Below are 24484 nucleotides of genomic sequence, written 5' to 3'. Positions count from 1 at the left end.
AGGATCTGAACTAGAGAACTGGGCTGCAGCTTGCAGTAATTTATAGCCTGGCCCCTAGGCGGCAGCCAATAGGTTTAAAACAGCCTATTGCCGCCTAGGGACAACCAATAGCAGCACTGGAGACGGGGTGTCTGAGATGCTGGGAGCTGTTAGCTAGCTCCAGCTACAAAGTGGTGTTACAATTAAGCCCAATACATTACATACTCCATTCTCATTTGTTAGAATAATTAGCTGCAGGATTATTATACTTTGTGGCAAACTACTGTATTTGGAACAAGTATCAAAACAGCATGTAGCAACAGGGGTACTAAATAGTCCCATACATCATTGTTTGTCAAGTTCTCTTGTATGATATGCAGATCTTTAAAAGAAATAATCAACACCAGCGAATGTTAGTAACCTAATGCAGAAGCTTTCAGTGTCAAACCAACAACAATATACATTTCTTTTCCGCAGTAGCAAGGCTTCTTTTATATTTAATAAAATGAGCTTTTTTCATTAATATAGATATAAAAGTGGGAGATATAATACAAAGGAGTCTGCACTTCATCTAGATGAGTATAACATTATATATATATATACACACAATTTGTGTTCATCATTATTTCTCCTTTTTCTGTAAGAAAAATATTTCAGACATATTTCCAGGGCAAAATAGGTTGGGAAACTTTGATCCATTGGTTTTATTATATTTCTAAAGAGAAAGCAGATCCAATTTATACCTTGTTTCAGAATGAAGATGATGACATTGGGTCAGATTCCAAACACCAATATTTATCGCAGTTTCTCTGACTACAGTGAGGTAAGAGGGAGATAAAATATGTGCTTTTTTTTGTTGCTATAATTATTTTCCTTTGCCAGCATAGCAACACCTGACAGGTCCAGATAAATTAATTTCAGAAATGATTGTGTCAGTCTCACCCTGAGACAGTGATGAACATGATTAGAAACTATTTTAACTGCATTTCATGAAATGATACCCATAATACTTGACAGCCTCTGAGTGAGCAGGAAAAGTAGCTTAGAATTTACTGTATACCCAGGTGCATTGTAAACCTTTTGCATGATTTGAAGACATGGATTTCCTCTTATCTCCATAGTTCACAATGTTCACTTATGACAGATGTTTGTGTATATTCTCTGCATTTCAGGTCTGCCATCAAGCTAAGTTGGAATTTTTTAGCCACTAACTGAGCCCCTACTCCTATTTTGTTAGGGCATTATATATAATTATCAGGATTATGAATGGTAAAGAAATGACAGCTTTCATAAAGCAAAATCATTGGCATTCTGGCAACCATACTGAAAAAACATAGTTCTAACAGACTATAATTAATGGTTGTAATGTGTGCAATTTCCCATCAGCTTCTTAACTTAATATCAGCCATGAAAATATATTTTATTAATGCAAATTGTATTAATTGTATTTGATTTATGCATTATCTAAGTGCTGTTTTATGTGCCTAAATGTACCTGGTATTAGATTATGTTAAAAGTGCAAACTGATTTTCTATACAAACTTTCATTTCAAGGCTCAAGGTTGATTTAGCCTTCCACTCTTCCGAGATCGATATAATGAGGACCCAGATTGTTGGGAGCAATATGCTGATTCTGTAAACCACTTAGAGAGGGTTGTAAAGTACTGTGAAAGTGCTAGTGCTTTTGCTATTTCATTAGCAAATAATTTCAAGAAAACTGTTAAAATAGTTACATACTTAAATCTTAAAATACCCATTAAGATACTTGTTAAAACATTATCTTTCTCTTTCTGTAATAAAATTCTATTAGAGTATTTCTGGAGTTAAGGTTAAAGGTAAAGTTTCCCCCGCACATGCGTGCTAGTTGTTTCCAACTCTAGGGGCCGGTGCTCATCTCCGTTTCAAAGCTGAAGAGCCAGCGCTTGTCCAAGGATGACTCCGTGGTCATGACTAGACACCAAAGGCACACGGAACACTGTTACCTTCCCACCGTAGTGGTCCCTATTTTTCTACTTGCATTTTTATGTGCTTTCGAACTGCTAGGTTGGCAGAAGCTGGGATGAGTAACATGTGCTCACTCTGTTACGCGGCACTTGGGATTCGACCCGCCAAACTGCCGACCATCTGATCGACAAGCTCAGCATCCTAACCCACTGAGCCACCACGTCCCTTATTTCTGGAGTTAGCAGTTCATAATTTCATTGTTGTTTTTTTTCCCTATCAGGGACAAGAGTGTTTGTGTGTCTGTGTGTTTGTGTATGGGTCTCTCTGTGTGTGTGTGTTTCTAAGCACATATCCTTAGTCAAAATGCCCTCTTGTGCCTTCAAGAAGAGATAATAAGATGATATTTGGAGGATATCCATTATGTTCAATAATCAAATAAAAAAGCTTGAGAATACACACTATTGGTTGGAATTCCATAAAGCATTCACGCCATGTAATATTTTGAAAAGGCTCTGCATCTAAAGAGGTTTATTTATTTTTTTTTTTTTTGCTTTTTAGGCCATAGAGATTCAGGGTGTGAAAATATTCCAGTGCTGTGCTTCTATCTCATTTGCAAACATGAAACATTTCAAAAAGTACATTTTGAAAAAGGTAAATTATCCACTCCCAATGAAGTAGCTCAGAAGCTCTGTGCACCGAAAAATAGCAGCCTAATCCTCTCTCTGTTTCAGATGGATATGAAGGCAGTGCCTCTGGATGAAAATGAGATGCGAGCCTTGACCTCAATCAGTATGTCCAATGTGAAAGGACAGAGCAAAGACCTAAACTGCGCCTGTATTTGTGAACCACCTGAACCGATACCCAGGGTCAGAGGCATTTCTTTGTGTGCATGCACATGTTTACTCAAAACCTTTATTGATTCTTAGACCAACAGCACTGAGGAAAATGCTTTCAACTTTCTTACATTTTGTTACACATACACCCTTCAGCCATAGGCTGTAAAATAGTTTTTTTAATTTATTTACTTATCAAATTTGTATAGCTGCCCAAGTCACAAAAAGTGACCGTGGGTGGTGTACAACTGTCAAATAAAACAGCAAATATAAAAACAACAGGTATACAACAGGTATACAATCCACGTTAAAAAGATAAATATTATAAAACAAATATACAAACTTTTAAAAAGGAGAGAGAATAAAATGGTCACCCCAATGATGGAGCCATCTAACCATATCTCCAGTTCCCTAGGAACCCCAGGCCTGATAACCTGTCCAGGTCTTTAGGGATTTATAGAATGTCAAAAGGGATGGAGCTAATATAATATAATCTTGGGGAGAACAACCATAAGTCGAGTGCAACAGTACGGAAGTACATCTTCTGGGATCCACTAAAGGTAGGTTCTTAGCTGATGATACCTGCAGCAGTTCTTCTCTGCCAGATCTAATGGGGTAGGTTGATGTAACTGGGGAGATGTTGTTCCTCAGATAGCCCAGTCCCATGCCATGAAGGTCTTTAAAATTTAAAACCAGCCCTGTGATTTGGATCTGGAAGCAAACAGGCAACCAATGCAGCTCATAATACAGAGGTGTAAGATGTGCTATTCTAGGAGTGCAATAATTGTCCCTGGCACTACATTCTATACCAGCTAAAGCTTTTGAATACTCTTCAAAGGCAGCCCCATATAGAGTACACTGCAGTAGCCCAATCTGGAGGTGACTAGGTCATGAATAACTGTAAGTAGTAGAATGAGCTGGAGAAGTCTGAAGTCTGTAAGCAGGGCCTGCCAATCCAGGAACAGGGACAACTGGTGCACAACATGATGTAATATATGCCAGGTTGGCTCTTTTATCAACAATCAAATCATGGATGAGGGAGGCCTTAATAAAGACTAACTTGGTATTCAATACCTATAGCCAGAGGCCAGGACCGCTGACAGTCCACTGATAGGGCATTAGGATTGAGATCAAAGACCTGAGTTGCAGAGGGCAGCTGTTCCTGAAGGCAGCTCCATCATATCTCCTCCTGACCAATACCGCCATAATGTTATGGCGTAACCCCCCCCCCCATCCACAATAATAGCCCCATCCTCTAAAACAAGGCCCTGAAGACCTGGGACTGGGAACCCCCCAGTATCCTCACCACAAATCCCTGGAAAGAGAAGTTGGGCACTCTGTAGCATTTTAGCTCTAAGCACCAACAGGGCACCCAACCCTTACCTTCCCCTCTCCCCCTATACATGTTAAAACAATTCAAACAGAGCACATTCAAACCCCCAACTAATTCTGACCCTTCCTTCCCTCCTTCCTTCCCTCCCTCCATGTAGGGAATATGAAAACTGAATTTAGCCTACCTTTTCCTCCATAGAATAACTCATACATTGCCTAAAGTGTGATTTTGCTAATGATTTCCAAAGCAAACCTACCCACTTTTCCATGGTGTGTAGAATGTGAAAGGAAGATCATAACTTTAGTCATCTGGCAGGGATGGACCAGTAGGCAAAAGACCATTCCCTGCCACTTCTAAAAATTATTTCTCAGTAGAATGGAATTAGTATGGATCACTCAATGGTGCCTGTAAATTCTTTCTCCAATCAGGAACATGGCAGAGGACTGGAAAGACCTCAAATAATCCTTCCCATCTTACCCCTTACTATTTCACTTTTTTTCTTAACCTTTCTGTTACCAGTATTCTTCTTGGTGATAAGGAAGCAGGAGGGCATTTTGATGTTAGACTGCCTCCCCAAAATTAAGACCCTTTCTCCAATATCTAAGGGAGAACTCTGAGAACTCTTGTAAGTGAAATGATAAATATGACATTAAATTGAGAGTGGCCCAGAGTTTAAGCATATGAAAATGATGAGACTGTAAAGAGCAATAGGAAATATAAAATAGTTTTCAGTGTCATCCTATTTGCTTCTAGAATTTCTATCTCTTTTGAATTCTAGGTACCCTATAGAGAGAAACTTCAAAAGCGAGTTCATACTGCTAATGTATCATTCTCTGCTTCTTCTTTGGCCTTGGTGCGTTGGACAAGAAATCCTTCTGATGTAGAATACTTACAATCTCCAGCAAGAGAAAGAGCATATAGCTTTGCACAGAGGAAGCAAGATCTGAATAAAATGTGGTTTACATCAGATCCTCGTTTAACAAGGTCTACAACTCAGTTGTATACACTGGACTCAGAGTATGCAATGCATAGGATTCACACTATTGTTTTAGACTTTAGCATGGTGCACTTTGTTGATTTACAAGCTTCTTGTTTATTACGGGAGGTAAGTCTGTTGTATTGTTTTATAATTTCATTAATCTAAAACTTTGATTTTCATTAATTGCTTACTACTATTATAAAGGTAAAAAACTATTATATATATATATATATATATATATATATATATATATATATATATATATATATATATATATATATATATATATATCAGGGACGCGGTGGCTCAGTGGGTTAGGACGCTGAGCTTGTCGATCAGAAGGTCGGCAGTTTGGCGGGTCGAATCCCGAGCACCGCGTAACAGAGTGAGCGCCTGTTACTCGTCCCAGCTTCTGCCCACCTAGCAGTTCGAAAGCATGTAAAAATGCAAGTAGAAAAATAGGGACCACTACAGTGGGAAGGTAACAGCGTTCCGTGTGCCTTTGGCGTCTAGTCATGCCGGCCACATGACCACGGAGACGTCCTTGGACAAGCGCTGGCTCTTCGGCTTTGAAACGGAGATGAGCACCGGCCCCTAGAGTCGGAAACGACTAGCACGCATGTGCGGGGGAACCTTTACCTTTACCTTTATATATATATATATATATATATATATATATATATATATATATATATATATATATATATATATACAGGAAAACATAAATAAGAGTGTTTTCTTTTTGTTGTGGTTATTTTTGTAAACCTGGTTTTCAACGTTAGCCAACCTTCTGACATGAATTTCAATTGGTTTATTTTCTCTACAAAATAGAAGCCTCACAGTGGAATGAAGTTTCATGTTTGGATATCACAGAGTATAAAATTCTGCCATAATACCCATGTCAGCATAAAGCAAATTTGTGATATATTTCATGCAGGAAGCACAGTTTATCCAAATATGTACCTAATGCATAATTTGAGTAGCTAGTCCAGGATGGATCTACACCAATTCCTTTTTGATTAGAAAAATATATGACCTTGACTGAGTCTTATTTACCTCATCAATAACCCAATACACCACAGGAAATCAATCACAGGAACATCCAATTCCTTCTATCTATACTGGTTATGAAGCCAGTCACCTACACACCACATAGATCTGCCTCAAGTTTTCATGAAAAATATATTTGCTTTTTAAAGACATACTGTTAAACTAAGATTTTCACCACTTTACCCACACTACTTCTATTTGAACTGTCAGTAGATTTACATGGATATTTAGTAATCAAATGCCGTATTTTACTATCAATAAATGTTAATGATTTAATATGAGGGGTTGGGCTGTTATTATGAGGCAAGCTGTCCTGAGATATATTTGCCAAGTGAACTAAGTTATAGCAAAAACATATTTGCCTTAGAAATGTAAGATAGATGCATTATTTCTGGATATCCCATACATGACATTGTTTACCAAAGAGGTATAAGAATTTATATAACTCCCCCCAAGTATAAAGGGCATAACTTAAACGCCACCAGATTTTTGGGCTGATAATCTGCAAAAGAAAAATCCCAGCCATAGGGCTATGCTGGTTGGGAACTGTAACAGACATGATCCCTATGTATCAGCTTGGAAAGGCTCTGTTATCAAACTGTCACAATCTGAAAATGAAATGATTAATAATTACCAAATAATGGCTTCTTTTTATAGCTCTGTCATATCTTTCAGAACATTGGAATCTCAATCCTGATAGCTGCCTGCCATTGTGAGTATACACATAGTAATTACCTATATGCAGCAATTGTGGCTATAGCATGAACTCTAAAATAAATAGATAGATAGATAGATAGATAGATAGATAGATAGATAGATAGATAGATAGATAGATAGATAGACAGACAGACAGACAGACAGACAGACAGACAGACAGACAGACAGATAGATAGATAGATAGATGATAGATAGATAAATCATACAACTGCATGTAATATTTCTGTCTTTTTATCTCACAGCCTCTGTAATAAAAACTTTTGAAAATAATGATTTCTTTGACCAATGTGTTACTAAAGCCCGGTTCTTTCCTACTCTTCATGATGCCATACTCTTTGCTATTGAGCCCAATCTGTTGGAAGATATTGTTCCAGTAGAAACCCAAAATGCAGCTCCTGAGGACATGATGGCAGGAGTACATTTAGATGATGAAAAGGTATAATGAAGGTTCATGATAAATGTACCATATAATTAATACTGGAAAGCCTTCGTTTATGAGTTATTGCTGTATTATACTTACAAGGAGTAGTCACAGCACAGATGATTTGCAGTTATTTTTAGTTCATCCCTAGGATTCTGCTGAGCACTTAAATTGTTCTGCAACTTCTGCTACGTGATTTATGATTCAGATTTCTTCCTGTCATTTACATAATCTTTTTCAAGGTTCCCTCTATCCCTAGATTAAATATGTCAGTGATGATGATTACAGTTCTTATCCTCCTATTGCCAGTCCAGTATGACACTCGTGTTTCTAGAAAAAACACAACGCACCTAGGAAAAGCCAATAAAAATTCTCCAACCAGAATCTTCCATGGACTTTGACACAGCTGAGATGGTCCCTTTTAAGCTAAATGTACAGAACGGGATTGCTTGTGCTAATTTTGCCAATCTGCTGATTTTGCTAGCCTCACTCTGAGGGTTGCACATTCAGTGAAACACTTATACAGTAGAGGGATACCCATATACAGTATACAACCCTGATTATTTAATACTTGTAAAGCAGAGGTCCCTAACCTTCAGGCCATGGATCAGTACCAGGCCACTCTTAGAAACCAGGCCACGTAGCTGGAGATGAGTGGTGGGTGAATGAGCAAAATTGAAACCATTTCCTGCCCCCCAAGTCCATGGAAAAATTGTCTTCCATGAAACAGGTTCCTGGTGCCAAAAAGGTTGGAGAACAGCTGTTCTGTAGCATCTACATGAATGCAGCTACATAGATCCTGGTAACATTCAACTTAGTGTATAAGAAACATGGATATGTGAGAGTGTGTATCGGTGTATCTCTGTGAATTTCTTTATATGTAGGCATTATATATTTGTGGACATTTCAGGATATACGAAGTTACTACTCTGGGAGAAGTAAGCAATCAGAGAGGAGGAGTCTGCAGTCCAATGGGATCAGAGATGCCCCCACACCCAAAACTGTTCCAAGTGAAACGTACATTGAAGAGCCCATATCTGATCTTTTCCGCACATTTTCTCTCCAGAGTGACTTAGAAGGTACATCTCATCACCCTATTGAAACATCTCCCCTTGAGGACAATGAAGATGATCAAGAATGGGAAGGAAAGTGGAATTATTCCAGAGATGTGTAAATTATGAGATCTATTCAAATTAGCTAAATAAACAATAGCAAAAATATAATGTAGTTAATCTGGACTATGTCTTCTTCCTCCTAGTCCCCTGGGAGCAATGTCCTAGGTTAAATGGTTAGCCCTTTTTTGGTTGACATTATTGCAAAGTGATGCAACATTTATAAAACCAATAATTCATTGAGAGAAAGAATATATATTTTCTTTAAAAAGTACATTTTTATTAGAATGAAATTTACTATAAAGCTATAAATATGAAAATCATTTATTTATTAATGTATTAATTCTCAGAGGGTTTTTTTTACTATGTATGCTTTCTATCTTCCCAAAAGAAATTTCTTACTTAACTGCATATAGTTTGCAGTTTAATACTTTAAATAATAGATTTTGGATGTATAAATGCTGCCATATTTTGGACTCCAAGTTTAGATACCTGGTGTCTGATACCTGGTGGGAGAGGGCAGTATAACTTTGCTACTCCGTTCCAACTCTACAGTTATCCACAAGAAATCTTTCCAGGTGCTGCTAGCTGCAAAAATAAAAATAGATTTTCTGTTGGCACTGCCATTACCTTGTAGCTCTAGACAAGGCTCACATGTTATCAGTCATTCCCCCCTGTTTCACTCCAGTTTTTGTTGGACATGGTTTAGTGCTCTTCCAGAAGAATGCTATATGTGTTCAGAAATAATAGAATCAACACAAGCATGAATAACCTCCAGGTCTGAAATGTGATGGTAAGACAACTTGACTGATCACTGAATACATTCCATGCACCAGCATACAATCACCCAATTCTGACTTACATATTTAAGGAAGACTGATTGTTGCTTTCTACTAGTAGGTGACATTTAAGAGGGAGAGAAAGCAAAGACAAGACAAGCCACCAATGGATTTCCTTTGGTTTCACATTAAAATGGTCAGGACAGCATCAATCAATGGCCTTGTGACTGTGTTAGGACAAGGTAGGGCAACTAGTACCAAATTTAATCCCAACATACTCTTCTCCTGGCTTATGGTTTGGGAGACAGCATAGCAATGTGAGCCTGGAGATTTGTAAAAACCAATTATATAAAATATGACTTTTTATTTGTGTGTGATTCTAGATAATTGCTTATTTAGTAATCCACTGTTAAGTAAGCTATGGCTTAGGGCAGGGGTCCTCAACCTTGGGAAGTTTATGACTTGTGGACTTCAAGTCCACACTATAATGCTTAGGGTATTATATGAATTAGGTTCTGCTGGATTTAAAGGTGACAGTTCTATTATTGCACATATCACATGCCATTTTCTGCACATCAGTTAAAATGAAACAATATATGAAACAATATAAAAACTACCAGTATTTAAGAAACAATTACTGCAGGACATCCTCTGCCACTTAGTATTATACTTTGGGAGAACCATACAAGAATTATTGGGCTTCTAGTAGTTCCTTGCTGAAAATTTATTGAATATCACAGCTGTATTTCAAAGCTTCTTTAAAGCACATTGAACAAAATACAGTAAATGCTTTCTCTGTCTCATGTAAACAATCCATTCGATTTATTATGTTGTGATTGTTGTATGCATTACTTGACAATTGTGCCTGTGGGGTTATTCCAGGAGTATGCTCATTCTTTCAATTTAATATGAGAAACAGTACTGAGATTTTTAAACACATTTCTTTAAAAGGTTATTTAATGGACCATTGTTACTTATTTACTTTTTAATGGTAAATTTTTTTCTATCTGTGGAACATAAAGAAGCTCACAAACACAGCTCTCAATTTTACAAGAACCCCTTTTTATTATTGTTCAATTAATGAAAATTTCCCAGTCTTTTCCCAGTGTTAGAAACAGAGTTGGCCCCTTTTGAAATAAAGTTACTTAATTTTAGTAACATTGCTATGGAAAAAAAGTGTGGATGATATATAACAAAGTTATATTTATATAAATCAGTGCTTCTCTAAGGCCCTTTTTCAGTGCTGTTTTTAGGAGCAAAAACGACTATTAAAAGAGTCTCCATTCATAAAATAAAACCTTTGATTCAGATAAGGGGATAGATTATTTTTATCAATTCATCCTTATTAGCAACTTCCCTCCACATACAACATATGGTACTATGGATACCTCACAATCTCCTACAGCAAATCAGAATTACAAGAGGGAAAGGAATTGGAAAACTACAGTATTAATATGCTTCGGGAGGAACCCCATACACAGATTCTTGAGAAATTCTTGTTTTCAGGAATACATGGGTGAGTGAAAACTTTCAATAAGCTTATGTGGAAGTGTACAGATAGCCCTTGACTTATTTGAGCCTAAAAATTCTGTTGCTAAGCGAGACAGCTGTTAAGTCAGCTTTACCCCATTTTATGAGCTTTCTTGCCACAATTAAGTGAATCATTGCAGTTGTTAAATTAGTAACACAGTTGTTAAATGAATTTGGCTTCTCCCTTGACTTGGTTTGTCAGAAGGTCGCAAAAGGGATCATCACATGATTGTGGGACACTGCAAATGTCATAAATATGAGTCAATTGCCAAACATCTGAATTTTGTGACCATCTTGTGGGGATGAAGCAGTGGTCATAAGGCAGAAAACTGGTCATAAGGCAGAAAACTGGTCATAGATCAATTTTTTCAGTAGCATTGCAACTTTGAACAGACAGTAAATGAACTGTGGAAAGTTAAGGACTATACTGTATTTTCCTAGCATAATCATTGTTTCTTACACCTATGCTAGGCTAGGATCAATTTTTTCTGTTCTGGTTTTTGTTTTATAAATAATTGTCAGGATAATATTCATGATATTGAACATTATCATTATCATTATGAACATTATCGTTGTTCATGATCATGATATGTTCATGATAAATCTTACTATCAGTAAGGCTAACAGGTACTCCTTGACTCACAACCATTCATGTAGTGACTGTTTCAGCATCCCCACGGTCACATGAGCAAAATTCAAACGCATGACTATTGGCATCTATTTATGACTTTTGCACTGTCCGGGTATCATGTGATCATCATTTGTAACTGTCCCAGCTGGCTTCCAACAAGCAAGTCAATGGTGGAAACTAGATTCACCCAAGAACCACATGATTCATTTAACAATTACAATGATTTGTTTAACAACTGTGGCCAAAAAAGGTGATAAAATGGAGCACAACTCACTTAACAACTGTCTTGCTTAGCAACAGAAATTTTGGGTTCCATTGCAGTTGTAAATCAAGGACTACCTGCATTTAGGGAATTCTGTCTGAAAAAATGCTACATGACATTTCATCTTACTAAACGCAATAAGTGATTTGTCAGCAAAATAAATAAAACCTGGCCTTTCATTAATTTTACTTTTCCTCTTAGATATCAGTTTTGATATCTATGATTTACTTAGAAAAGGTACTGGACATTCTATAAGAGAAACAAATACTTATATTTATGGAATGGAAGTTAGCTCAGGTAATCCAAATTTATTTATCTGTTGGAAATATGAAGACCTATATCAATGATCCAAAAACAGAAATACAAAAATGTGTGCTTTTAAAAAATAATCAGAGTTCCTGTTTTTTCTTCAGAATGAGTTGCCTCACAAGTTCGATCACATAAGGTTTTATTTCTTCAACAGTGACAGTGGAGTCCCAAGCATTTACCACTTTCCCATCTGAGTCTACCAGATATTTCCAGAAATTCCAAGTTGGCTCTTCTCCAGTGGATTCTACATAAAAAAAGTATAAATATCAGAGATGTGATATCATAATTCTCTAATCTTGCATATTTCCAATCTTAAAAGACGTGTAAGATTAAAGAAGAAATTTGATTATCCAAAGCAAAATCAAATAATATAAAAACAAAGATTAACCCAGATCTTAGAATTTGGTTTGGAAGAAAAAAAAATGCTCAACTAAATAAGCATCTAATGGAACATTTCAGCAAAAAGAACCTTACAATTGCATTGATTATTCATTTATATATTTTATTAATTGAAATCATTTTGTTTCCAATTGGTGACCTTTAGATGTATTGGATTACAATTTCCATCATCACTAGCCAACATGACCAATAATAAGCATGTTTTTCTTTCATCCCTTATCCCTTTTCCTTTTCTTTATTTGTCTCCTCTGCACCTCAATTTTTAGTTCCCTTTGTCCCTTCTCTCCCTCTCCCTCCCCAGTCTCTCTCTCTCTCATATTAAAGCAATAGCAAATACTTTTTAAAAGATTTGTGCCTGCTATATTTTTTTCAAGGCACATGTTGAGTGACTTGCAATTCAGGAATAGGGTACTATGAGATAAAGTGTAAGGCAATTAAATTTTGCTGAAATCCTATTAATGCTATTGATTTCCTGGGATGTAGGAGAAAAATTGAACATAGTAACCAAAAAAAATCAAATCATCAATTTATTTTACTGTATAAACTTAAAAGAATCGAAGAAATTGTTGTTGAATTCATAGTAACCTTCCCTAAATCTCTCGAAAGTAGGCTATCCCTGATAGCTATCATAAAATGTCTACAGTTTTTAGGAAATAAGAATAAAATTAGTATTTGCAGCTGATTCAATCTATTTTAATACTCACCAATTAAATATTTGAAGGCTGGATTTGCCCCAGTGCCCTTTACTGCTATCTTGCTGAACATAGGAAAGGTAACGCTGTATGTTTGTCTGACAAAACTCTCAATTTCATTATTACTATTGGGTTCTTGCTGTCCAAACTGATTGCAGGGAAATGCCAGCACATTAAAATGATAGGGACCAAGGTCTCTCTGCAGCTGTTGTAAGGCTTTGTAGTGACTGTCGGTATACCCACATTCACTTGCAACATTGACAACTAATGATACCTAATGGAAGAAATAACAAAAATACAAGTTATAACACAATCTGCATTCTATTTTCAAAAGTATAGCATGCTTTACTTCCTATACATCCCATTTTCAGAAATACACCATCTTGAGAAAAATAATATTTTTCTTTTAGACTTCAGTTATACATGGATAGACAGTAGATGCGGTGGTCAAGGCATCAGCTAGAAACCAGGAAACCATGACTTTTAGTCTCATCTTGGGCAAAAAGCCAGCTGGGTGACCTTGGGCCAGCCACTTTCTCTCAAGGAGACAATGGCAAACCACTTATGAAAAACCTTGCCAAGAAAACTGCAGGAACTTGTCCAGGAAGTCACAGATACAATTGAACAGAAGAAAATAATAATAATACATACATGCTGATAAACATAAACTAATTAACTAAATCCTTTTGAGACCCATGACAATTTGAAATTAGGTATGTTTGCAGTTATTTTTCCCCCTCCCTTCACTAATGGAACAAACACATTAGCCATTGTTCTATGGACAAATGTCTTATAAAACGTGCAGTTGTCTGGTAAAAATCTTACACTGTACAATCCAGCTTTATTCTTGAAGTTAAGCTGAGGATATCTGTATGGAAATCAGAGGTATTGGTAGAGGAGAGATAAAAAAATTACTGCCTTGCCTCCTTGAATGTGTGTGTGATTTATATGCATATGAGGGGCAGGTTTTTACATGCTTGTGATTGTCATCATGACTTTTTTTTACCCTTCAGGATGCCCATGATTTGTATTTGCTTGTGATCACATTTTGGTGAGTTGGTCAGCCACATAAATCTTTAAATAAATATTTTTTTAATAGGGCAACAATTAAAAATAGTTGCAAATTGTTCAAAATTCCATAGATAATAGGTAGGTAATAAAGAATCATATCTGAGTAGATAATAACAGAATAACAGAGTTGGAAGAGACTTTGTTGAACTTTTTCTCTGCATTTTATCTAACTATTTACATCTACTTTGAGGGGAAAAATGCTTTTCAGTTTCTGAATAAATATTGAAAAATTCTTATATATATCTTCCTTGCTCAAGCAGGAAACCCTATACCATTTCAGACAAAAGGTTGTCCAATCTGTTCTTAAAAATCTCCAGTGTTGCAACATCCCCAACTTCTGGAAGCAACTCATTCCACTAATTAATTGTTCTAACTGCCAGGAAATTTCTCCTTATTCTAGGTTGGTTCTCTCTTTGGTTAATTTCCATCCATTGCTTCTTGTCCTGCATTCAGGTGCTTTGGAGAATAGATTGACCCCTCTCTTCCTTGTGGCAGCCCCTCAGATATTGGAACACTGCTATTATGTCACCCCTATAATTTGTACGCCACTGCAATCCATAAAATGAAACATGGATTTTCCATGTACAAAGAGAATTATTTTAAAAAGCCATTCAGCTACATAATCCACTAGGGCTGTGACTTTTTTTTAAAAAAAAATCTCTGTCTGTCTGTCTGTCTGTCTGTCTGTCTGTCTGTCTGTCTGTCTATCTATCTATCTATCTATCTATCTATCTATCTATCTATCTATCTATCTATCATCTTCACATTATATATACTGTATTCCCACCAGGAACTCAAAGCACTATCTCCTTTCCCCCCACAAAACAACCCTGCCTAGTATTTTGGGACATGAAAAAAATTGAAAGAAGATCTCAGAGGTTTGAAAGGAAGAATAGGGAAAACATTCAAAAGAATAGAAAGACTGACTCCAGGAAAATTTCTTTTGTACCAAAGGAAGTGTAACAAGTACTGTCAGCCATAACTGCCGTATTTACTGTTTTTTCTTTTCTTTTAAAGTCTGTATAAACAATTGTGCTTAAATTCTAATTATGCAATCAAACTTGCAGGTAGGTGAATATTTAACTTTATATATTGTAAAGGTTGTGTCAATTTCTGTTCACTTTAAGGTTTTATTGAAACAATTTCATCTGGGGATGACTACATTTTTGCATACAACTGCACTGTGCAATTAATTACCTGTAATTAATTTCATATGCCATTTTTGAGATAAATTACATGAGGTAACAGAAGTGGTCATAGAAGTTGTGGGTGGGGGCAGAACATTTTCTATGCTAGAATCATAAGTTTTTCACTGCACTTTTCTAAATGGCCATTGAGGCTCTTAACTTCTAATCTAACTAGAGGTAATACCAAAACTAACAACAGTAATAACAACTTTATTTACAGTCAGACACAAAATAAGTAAATAAGGATTCTATTTTGCCATTAATTGTCTATATCTGAATGGCCTTAATATATCAAATGACAAGTGGGGATGAGACAGCATACAGGGCAGAGGTACAAAAACTATCCATATGGTGTAGTAACAACAACTTGCACCTGAACATCGGCAAGACGAAAGAGATGGTGCTAGACTTCTGGAGAAAAAAGGAGGAACCTGCCCCACTTTACATCGGGGAGGACTGTGTGGAGAGAGTTTCCTCCTTTAAATTTCTGGGAGTCTACCTCTGTGAAGATCTGACCTGGAAAGTTAATACAACCCAGGTGGCCAGAAAGGCCCAACAGAGGCTTCACTTTCTCAGGGTCTTGCGGAAGAACAGGGTAGAACAACGGCTAATGACCCTATTTTACCAGTCTACTATAGAGAGCGTCCTCTCGTATGGTATTGTGGTTTGGTATGCTGGTCTGACAGCCGCGGATAGGAAAGTATTACAGAGGGTGGTGAGCACAGCACAAGACATTGTGGGCTGTCCCCTGACACCACTGGATGACATCGCCAGGGCTCGTTGCCTTGGAAGAGTGAGGAAAATTCTCAGGGATGACTCACACCTTGGACGGTATATCTTTACTCTCCTACCATTGGGTAGGAGATATAGGAGTATAGCCAGCCGCACCGACAGGCAGAAAAACAGCTTTTATCCGTGGGCTGTTAGGCTTTTGAACGGGAAATAATTTTTATAAACTTTATGCAGAATTGACTTGCGAGGCCGGTGTGTGGTGCAATCAGTTCACATGGTGTAATAAGATGGAGGTTTGTTGTCACTGTGAGTTGGGGGGGTGGGAGCACGAAGGGAGGCTCAGCTGATCTCAATGTATACATGGTTGTACTTTGACGATAAAGGTTCATTCATTCATCTTCTCCAGCCATCTGTTCTTCAGATATATTGTTTTTTTTATTGAAAGGTTTTACAATACATTTTATCTTTAACAATCCCTCCCCCCCTCCCTCCACCCACCCCTCCCTAACCCTCCCTATCCCTCCCCCCCTTTCCCCCCTCCCCCCCCGACTTCCCAGAGCTAAATACAAGGTACAAAAACAAAAAACAATCATAAACAACCATATGCTAACAACAATAAACTATTAAGTCTATCGCACTCTAGCTCATGTGAAATGACTACAAACAATACTAATATCATATATAAAAAAACTTATAAAATGCTAAATGAAACTTTTTGGTCCCATATTTGTTCTGGATATAATCAATCCACTTTTTCCACTCCATAATATAACGTTGTTGCGAATGGTCTTTCAAATAGGCCGAAATCTTTGCCATTTCCGCCAGGTCAGAAACTTTTAGAGTCCTTCAGATATATTGTTATAGTTATTTCTCAGATGGCCAGAGGAAAACCACCTGATGTCCGTTTTGGCCATTAGTAAAAACAAGACAGACAAAAATCAGGCATTTTGCTCAAAAAAGATGGCTGTCCAGTAAGTAGCAGCTTTTGGGTCAGAGAAAGGTTGAATTCACTGAGTCATTGAATTTTATGTAGGAATTCTTCTCTACAAGAAAGTTTCCTTATCAGAAGTTCCTGAATTCTTATGTGCCATTCAACTGTTCCCAATTCAGCATGGCAGGGATAACTCTGCCATTTACAGGTAGTCCTCGACTTACAATAGTTTACTTTGTGACCATTCAAAGTTAAAAAGGCACTGAAAAAAGTGACTTATGACCTTTTTTCACAGAATCTCTATGGTCACATGATCAAAATTCAGTTGCTTGGCAACTGACTCATACTTATGATGGTTGCAGTGTCCCGGGGTCATGTGATCCCATTTTGCAACTTTCTGACAAGCAAAGTCACTTAACAACCGGGTTACTAATTTAACAACTGCAGTGATTCACTTAACAGCTGTGGCAAGAAAAGTCATAAAATGGAGCAAAATTCACTTAACAAATAGCTCACTTAGCAACAGGAATGTTGGGATCAATTGTGGTCATTAAGTCAAGAACTACCTGGATTAGGACTACAATTCCCAGGATTTCTAGTCAGCTGCTATATTGAGTTGGATTTTCTGGGGACAGAGTGGCTGCTTATTTGGAAAGCAACATTATAGGAAGGTTGCTATATGGCTAACCAGAACTTGTAAAGGACCAGCTACAGTACTGGATGATAAAATATGGAAAATCTATGCTTCGATAAGCCATCAAATAAATTGCGAGTGTAGAATTGCCTCTATATTTTAATTCCTCCTTCCAATATGAGAAAGTCAACAACTGCGTTGACTAGAAATAATGGGATTTGTCATTCTGTTATTCCTTGAGAATACTAGATTGTAGAGGGCTTAGCTCTTAAATGTAAGATGAGAATCAAACTACAGTATTGTCAATATAGTATGCATAACCCCTGAAAACTGAATGTGAATCACGTTTGCCATCTAGTGGACACTGTAACTCCTCCTGCATTTTACTTTCAACATCTTGGAAGTGTGCATTAAATGTCTGCATCAAAAAAAGTTGAAAATGAAACAAAATACTGTAAGAATAGCTTCTGGAGAGATGGAGAGCATGTAAGATAGATAGATAGATAGATAGATAGATAGATAGATAGATAGATAGATAGATAGATAGATAGATAGATATATGCATAGCAATGAATTCCCTACGTTTAATGTGTGATCAGAATTTATTTATCTATTTATTTATTTGGTTGCCAACTCTAGCTGGCAAAGACATCCAACACATCTTTCTCCTCCTATTTTCCCCACAACCACCCTGTGAGATGAGCTGAGCTGAGAGAGACTGACTAGCCCAAGGTCACCAAGCTTCCTTTCATGGCCAAGGCGAGATTTGAATTCAGTCTCTTGCTTTCTAGCTTGATGCCTTAACCACTGACCATATTACCAAGAATTCAGATCACTTGAAGTATCTCTGTAGATCTATGATAAAACTGGAAGAAATTATCAGGGCATATAATATTAGAAAATATATTAGTTGCTATCATAAAAAGGACAAGATATGGAATTCTATCTGGGCAGTAGCTGTGAAATTATACACACAGAGACACGCACATTTTTAAGCATACTTTAAAATATTTATTTTTACTTTTCACATTGTTTTTTGAACCACTGATCTCCTTCAGAGAAGGACTCTGGGTATTGCTACTTTCATTATGCAATTTCTGATTTTACAAGTGACTTTATGAGATGTTGACAATTTCAGCATAGTTTTTGTATTTCTTCTTTCTTTCTACAAAGTCTATTACGGAAGAAAAGATGGAATAACTGTAGTAATGCTAAGAAACCTCTTTCTGGGATTAGTCAAGTATTTAGCAATTCAATGGGCAACTTATAATTCTTGTGAGGATAAAAGTAAGGATTGACTGTGTTAATGCTACTCTGCACTCTAAAGCAGAATTCCCCAACATTTCTGGCTTTGCGGACTGATGGGAGGTAGGGGGAGAGGGGATGGCTCCATGCAAGTGGCCGGCAAGCATCCACGCACATAGCTCCATTTGCGCAAGTGGCGTGCCGGCGTGCCTGCCCACGCCAATGGACCACCTGTGCTTGCCTGCTGCTCACACAAGTGAGAATGCACATGTGCATGTGCCCACGCTGGCCATTTCTGCAGCCTGGTTGCAATCCCCTCATGGCCCATAGGTTGGAGAACCTTGCTTTAGAGGAAATATATGATATAACAAATTCATTAAAAGTGTTTATAAATGTTATCTTCTTGGACAATGAGAAATGTAAAGAGCATATTGGTATAAACTAAGTATTCTAAAGAAGTCTATTAAAGTACATGTAACCTTCTTTGTTAACAATGAAAATACTGAAGTGGTAGATAGCTTCTGTCTTTTAGGATCAACCATCAACAGTAAACAAAGCAGCAGCCAAGAAATATACTGCAGACTAGTGCTAAGTAGATGAGCAATGAAGACCTTGGAAAAGATATTCAGATGTCAAAGATTAGAATGGTGCAGTCAATGGTTTTCCTTTTGGCAGTATGGAAGAACAAGCTGGACACTGAAGAAGAAAGATAGAAAAAGTATTGATGCATTTGAATTGGCGTTGGAGAAGATGCCTGAGAGTACAATAAATAAGTAACTAAGAAAACCAACAAATATATCATTAGACATTGGACTTCTCACTCAAGGCACAAATGCCATGCTCAAATTATTATATTCTGGACACATTATATGGAGACAAAATTTTCTAAAGAAATTATTTCCCAATGTAGGCAGCCACTTTGTGTAGGGAACTGGGTGACTTAGGGACAGTCACTCTCCCTCAGACCAATCCACCTTACAGGGTGGGTATTGTTGTGGGGAAGATAAGAGGAAGGAGCATTAGATACATTCACTGCCTTGAGCTGTTTATAAAAATAATAAAGGCAGGATATAAATAAAACTATGCTATATTGCTTAGCTGCCAAGACCAACCAAGGCCATACATTTTACTACCTATCTAGCTGATAAAATAAAGATCATCTAAATGATAAATAGGAAAATATTTTCGAACATATTTGGAATGCAATGAATCCTGCCCCAATGCATTTTTTCCATAACTAACAAGAGCTGAATGCTTAATCTTGGTTAGAATAAACAACTAGTTTCATATCAGAGTATCAAAGTTTTATATCTGTTTGCATCAAAGTCTGGATAAAGGGTTTTTATTTGTAGATTGCTGAAATATAGTACAATAATGTTCTTTCTGTGAGTTCTTTAATTAGTACCCAAAAGTATCTCATTGTCACTATTTTTTTCTCCATAGGAACTTAATGTGTGTGCATATGTGTGTGTAAAAGGAAGGAAGGAAGGAAGGAAGAACAGAGAACATCCTGATTTGATTTATATGTACATACTTGGGTATGCATTAATATCAGAGGAAAATAAAGGGAGGAAGTTAAAGACTGTAACAACTACTTCTATCCTCAATCCATTCAAACATCCATTTTTATAAGGAACAGTAGGGTCTCTATAACGGACGCGGTGGCTCAGTGGGTTAGATGCTGAGCATGTCGATCAGAAGGTCGGCAGTTTGGCGGGTCGAAACCCAAGTGCTGCGTAACAGAGTGAGCACCTGTTACTCGTCCCAGCTTCTGCCAACCTAGCAGTTCGAAAGCATGTAAAAATGCAAGTAGAAAAATAGGGACCACTACGGTGGGAAGGTAACAGCGTTCCGTGCGCCTTTGGCGTCTAGTCATGCTGGCCACATGACCACAGAGACGTCCTCTGACAAGTGCTGGCTCTTTGGCTTTGAAACGGAGATGAGCACCGGCCCCTAGAGTTGGAAACGACTAGCACACATGTGCGGGGGAACCTTTACCTTTTTTAGGGTCTCTATGCACTGTCCTAATTAATTAAATTCTTAATTAGGTCTCAATTTAAAATTAAGACCTTGGAATATCTATTTACCTATCTGGTTTCAGATTTTAAACAAAGATATTATCATCACCAATATATATCCATAATTAAAGCCTCAGCAAGCAGTAATAATTTTTAATGTAGGTCAGTATACATTATGGTAAAATAATCTATACATTACTTTACTTATCTGCCTGCATTTGGAACTATGCAATTCAAGTGATGCCACTTCAAAGGAAGTATTTGTGTTTTCCAAGTTACTCTTAAATCTCTAACTAGAAGTTCAGTATGGTTTATATGGAATATAGAAGGAAAAATAGTTTTCAGGCAGAAGGTTTATATCTCAGGTGCTTTTTAATAATTATATGCATCAAACACGTTTCTTACCTACTATATAATAAAAAAAACTCTGAACCTTTAAATTCACATCTCTAGCAAGAGAGCATCAAGTTCAATTTCTGAGTTCTAAAACATTAATTTTAAATTATTTACTTTACCTGGATTTCCTTCAGACTAACTTTCTACCTTGACAGAAACATCCAGTGTTAAAACTCAAGCGAATATTAGTATTTTATTATCTTTTTTTTTAAAAAAGGAATCCGACACTGATTTTCGAGCTGTCTTTACAGGATGATATCTACTCTGTTTCCCTCCAGGCCGGTTAATCAATTGTTTGTTTTGTATTAAAGAGAGCGAATGGTTTGCCGGGTCGTTCGGTAAATCGTTTAAAAAAACAAAACAAAACAAAACAAAACAAAAACTCCACGCCTTTATCTCGCCTATTCAGAAACATGCTCAAATGTAAGCGGGGAGTAGTGCCACGTAGATGCGGAATCGGCCGTTCACAAAAAGCAGGGGGAGACAAACTCCGCGCACACGGACAGAAGAAGAAAAGGGGAAAAGTCCGACTGTAAAATTTTTTTTAATACGAGATTTACAGAACCGTAGTAGACGCAATGGCGCAGGCAACCGGGAGCCCCATCAGGACACCCACCCCGCAAACCCTCCCAGCCAGATCGGTGCGCCTTCTCCTTTTCCCCGCCCGTCATGCAGGCATGCCGAGATGACTCGCTGGTTAGTTGGTGGAGCAGAGGTGGCTCTCCTTCGCAGACTTACCGAGCCTCTGTATTTGTCCAGGGAGACTAATTTGCCCCGGATGTTGACCACTTTAAACGAGTAAAAACTGTCTCCGTTCTGTTCGGTGGCAGGAAAGGCCAAGAACAGCAGGGCTCCTATGACCATCAGCATGGCTAGAAGGATAAGAAAAAAATTAGGAAAGGAAGAACCGATTTTAGGCTCCGCGCTGTCCTCAGGATCTAACATACTGCCCAGCTTTCTACTGACGTCCTCATTACTGCAAAGCATTGCGGGAAGGAAGTTACGGCTGGAATGAAGGAACGAATAAAAATAAGGGATTCGTCTTCTTGAACGAGAAGCTCGTCTTATCAAGTTCGTTCTTGCTGTAAAGGAAAAATCCAAAATTCACAGCAAAGTATTGCTTTCGCAATACCACCTGATTAATGTGTGAAGTACGAGCAGTTGAGTTTTTGGAAGTCTTTGTTGAGCAAGAGCGTTGAACAAAGATGGGAGAGTTCCTTAGAAACTTTTGCTTTATGATTTTCGGCTAAATTGATACAAACCATGATCTGCGAAACCATGATTTATCATCCTGCGACAGTAGTCTTATACTTTCAAACGCTAGGTGCCTGTCTTGAGGTGAACTGTTAAACATATCCAGTTAACATTAACCATTAAGAGTTAATAAGAAATAAAAGAAATGGAATATCTGCTACTTGATGGGTTCATAAATTCACATCTGTCTGCAGGTTCAGAATAGGCTTAACAAAAGCAGCGCATTTAGCTATATTTAGAAAAGATCCATTGCAATGAATTGGACATTAATTAATACATGCCTATTTATTGCAGCGTATGTCTAACTTTAAATCCAGCCTAGCAAAACTACAGTGTTGCAAAATGCAATATTACTATTTTTGTTGTTGTTTGTTTCTTCCTGCGTTTCAATGGAAATTTATGTCTCTGGTTTTTGTTCTGCTTTTGCTATGTGCTTTTATCGAAAGGATTAGAGAAATGCCACCAGACTTTCTGTCACTAATTTAAATGCGATATAAAGTTCCTAAAGCCATACTATATTATGAAATATATTTCTTTCATCAATATAAAGAATTAATTCATATTTAAGTGAGATTGTCAGCTCAGAGATTATATGAATCAATTCTAAGCCGACATGATGAGTTGCATGTTTACATGATATTCAGAGTCAACTATTTCCTTAATGGTCACCAGCAATTCTCTAGATTCTGCCTGAGATTTACATAACAGATGCTTATATTTTTTTTCAGCAGAAAAATAATCCATAGGATCAGGGCTTTTTTTCTCATAGAACGCTCAGAACGGAGTTCCGGCACCTTTTTTGGATGGAACCTTGTAGGGTAGGCAAGGTGGGTTGTATGACGTGTGAGTTCTGGCACCTTTTTCTTTTACAAAAAAAGCACTGCATAGGATATATACTAAATATATACAGGGAGTGCAGAATTATTAGGCAAGTTGTATTTTTGAGGATTAATTTTATTATTGAACAACAACCATGTTCTCAATGAACCCAAAAAACTCATTAATATCAAAGCTGAATATTTTTGGAAGTAGTTTTTAGTTTGTTTTTAGTTATAGCTATTTTAGGGGGATATCTGTGTGTGCAGGTGACTATTACTGTGCATAATTATTAGGCAACTTAACAAAAAACAAATATATACCCATTTCAATTATTTATTTTTACCAGTGAAACCAATATAACATCTCAACATTCACAAATATACATTTCTGACATTCAAAAACATAACAAAAACAAATCAGTGACCAATATAGCCACCTTTCTTTGCAAGGACACTCAAAAGCCTGCCATCCATGGATTCTGTCAGTGTTTTGATCTGTTCACCATCAACATTGCGTGCAGCAGCAACCACAGCCTCCAGACACTGTTCAGAGAGGTGTACTGTTTTCCCTCCTTGTAAATCTCACATTTGATGATGGACCACAGGTTCTCAATGGGGTTCAGATCAGGTGAACAAGGAGGCCATGTCATTAGATTTCCTTCTTTTATACCCTTTCTTGCCAGCCACGCTGTGGAGTACTTGGACGCGTGTGATGGAGCATTGTCCTGCATGAAAATCATGTTTTTCTTGAAGGATGCAGACTTCTTCCTGTACCACTGCTTGAAGAAGGTGTCTTCCAGAAACTGGCAGTAGGACTGGGAGTTGAGCTTGACTCCATCCTCAACCCGAAAAGGCCCCACAAGCTCATCTTTGATGATACCAGCCCAAACCAGTACTCCACCTCCACCTTGCTGGCGTCTGAGTCGGACTGGAGCTCTCTGCCCTTTACCAATCCAGCCACGGGCCCATCCATCTGGCCCATCAAGACTCACTCTCATTTCATCAGTCCATAAAACCTTAGAAAAATCAGTCTTGAGATATTTCTTGGCCCAGTCTTGACGTTTCAGCTTGTGTGTCTTGTTCAGTGGTGGTCGTCTTTCAGCCTTTCTTACCTTGGCCATGTCTCTGAGTATTGCACACCTTGTGCTTTTGGGCACTCCAGTGATGTTGCAGCTCTGAAATATGGCCAAACTGGTGGCAAGTGGCATCTTGGCAGCTGCACGCTTGAC

The 24484-nt window shown here is 37.5% G+C and overlaps 2 protein-coding genes across 2 annotated transcripts in view; one reads left to right on the top strand and one right to left on the bottom strand.

Annotated features, from left to right (window-relative positions):
• SLC26A8 (solute carrier family 26 member 8) overlaps nt 1-8429 on the top strand; it is a gene marked incomplete at both ends in the record, with an annotated part of 32426 nt that extends 23997 nt beyond the window's left edge. Inside the window, 8 exons of the mRNA XM_083360228.1 lie at nt 733-802; nt 2481-2573; nt 2654-2788; nt 4867-5193; nt 6775-6829; nt 7077-7270; nt 7515-7568; nt 8166-8429. Of these exons, the coding sequence (XP_083216354.1) occupies nt 733-802; nt 2481-2573; nt 2654-2788; nt 4867-5193; nt 6775-6829; nt 7077-7270; nt 7515-7568; nt 8166-8429 (1192 nt within the window). The remainder of the gene's footprint in view (nt 1-732; nt 803-2480; nt 2574-2653; nt 2789-4866; nt 5194-6774; nt 6830-7076; nt 7271-7514; nt 7569-8165) is intronic.
• A 1784-nt stretch (nt 8430-10213) lies between these two features.
• Nucleotides 10214-22198, bottom strand: GPX7 (glutathione peroxidase 7). Its single transcript, XM_083360172.1, has 3 exons — nt 21922-22198; nt 12982-13243; nt 10214-12122 (listed from the first exon to the last, which is right to left on the bottom strand). Exons 1-3 carry the CDS (start codon nt 22168-22170, stop codon nt 11959-11961), a joined length of 675 nt encoding a protein of 224 aa, XP_083216298.1. The 5' UTR covers nt 22171-22198; the 3' UTR covers nt 10214-11958.
• Between the last annotated feature and the right edge of the window lie 2286 nt (nt 22199-24484).

This window comes from Vipera ursinii (assembly GCF_947247035.1).
Source record: "Vipera ursinii genome assembly, chromosome: 3".
Lineage (NCBI taxonomy): Eukaryota > Metazoa > Chordata > Lepidosauria > Squamata > Viperidae > Vipera > Vipera ursinii.
This window is presented reverse-complemented; position numbering and strand designations above follow the sequence as displayed.

Excerpts from the sequence above, each read along its gene's own strand:
- GPX7 (XM_083360172.1), bottom strand. The coding sequence starts at position 22,170 with ATGCTTTGCAGTAATGAGGACGTCAGTAGAAAGCTGGGCAGTATGTTA. Across the intron at positions 13,244-21,921 it reads TGGACAAATACAGAGGCTCG|GTATCATTAGTTGTCAATGT; the intron begins GTAAGTCTGCGA and ends TTCTTCCATTAG. Across the intron at positions 12,123-12,981 it reads AGCCTTCAAATATTTAATTG|AATCCACTGGAGAAGAGCCA; the intron begins GTGAGTATTAAA and ends TTTTTTATGTAG.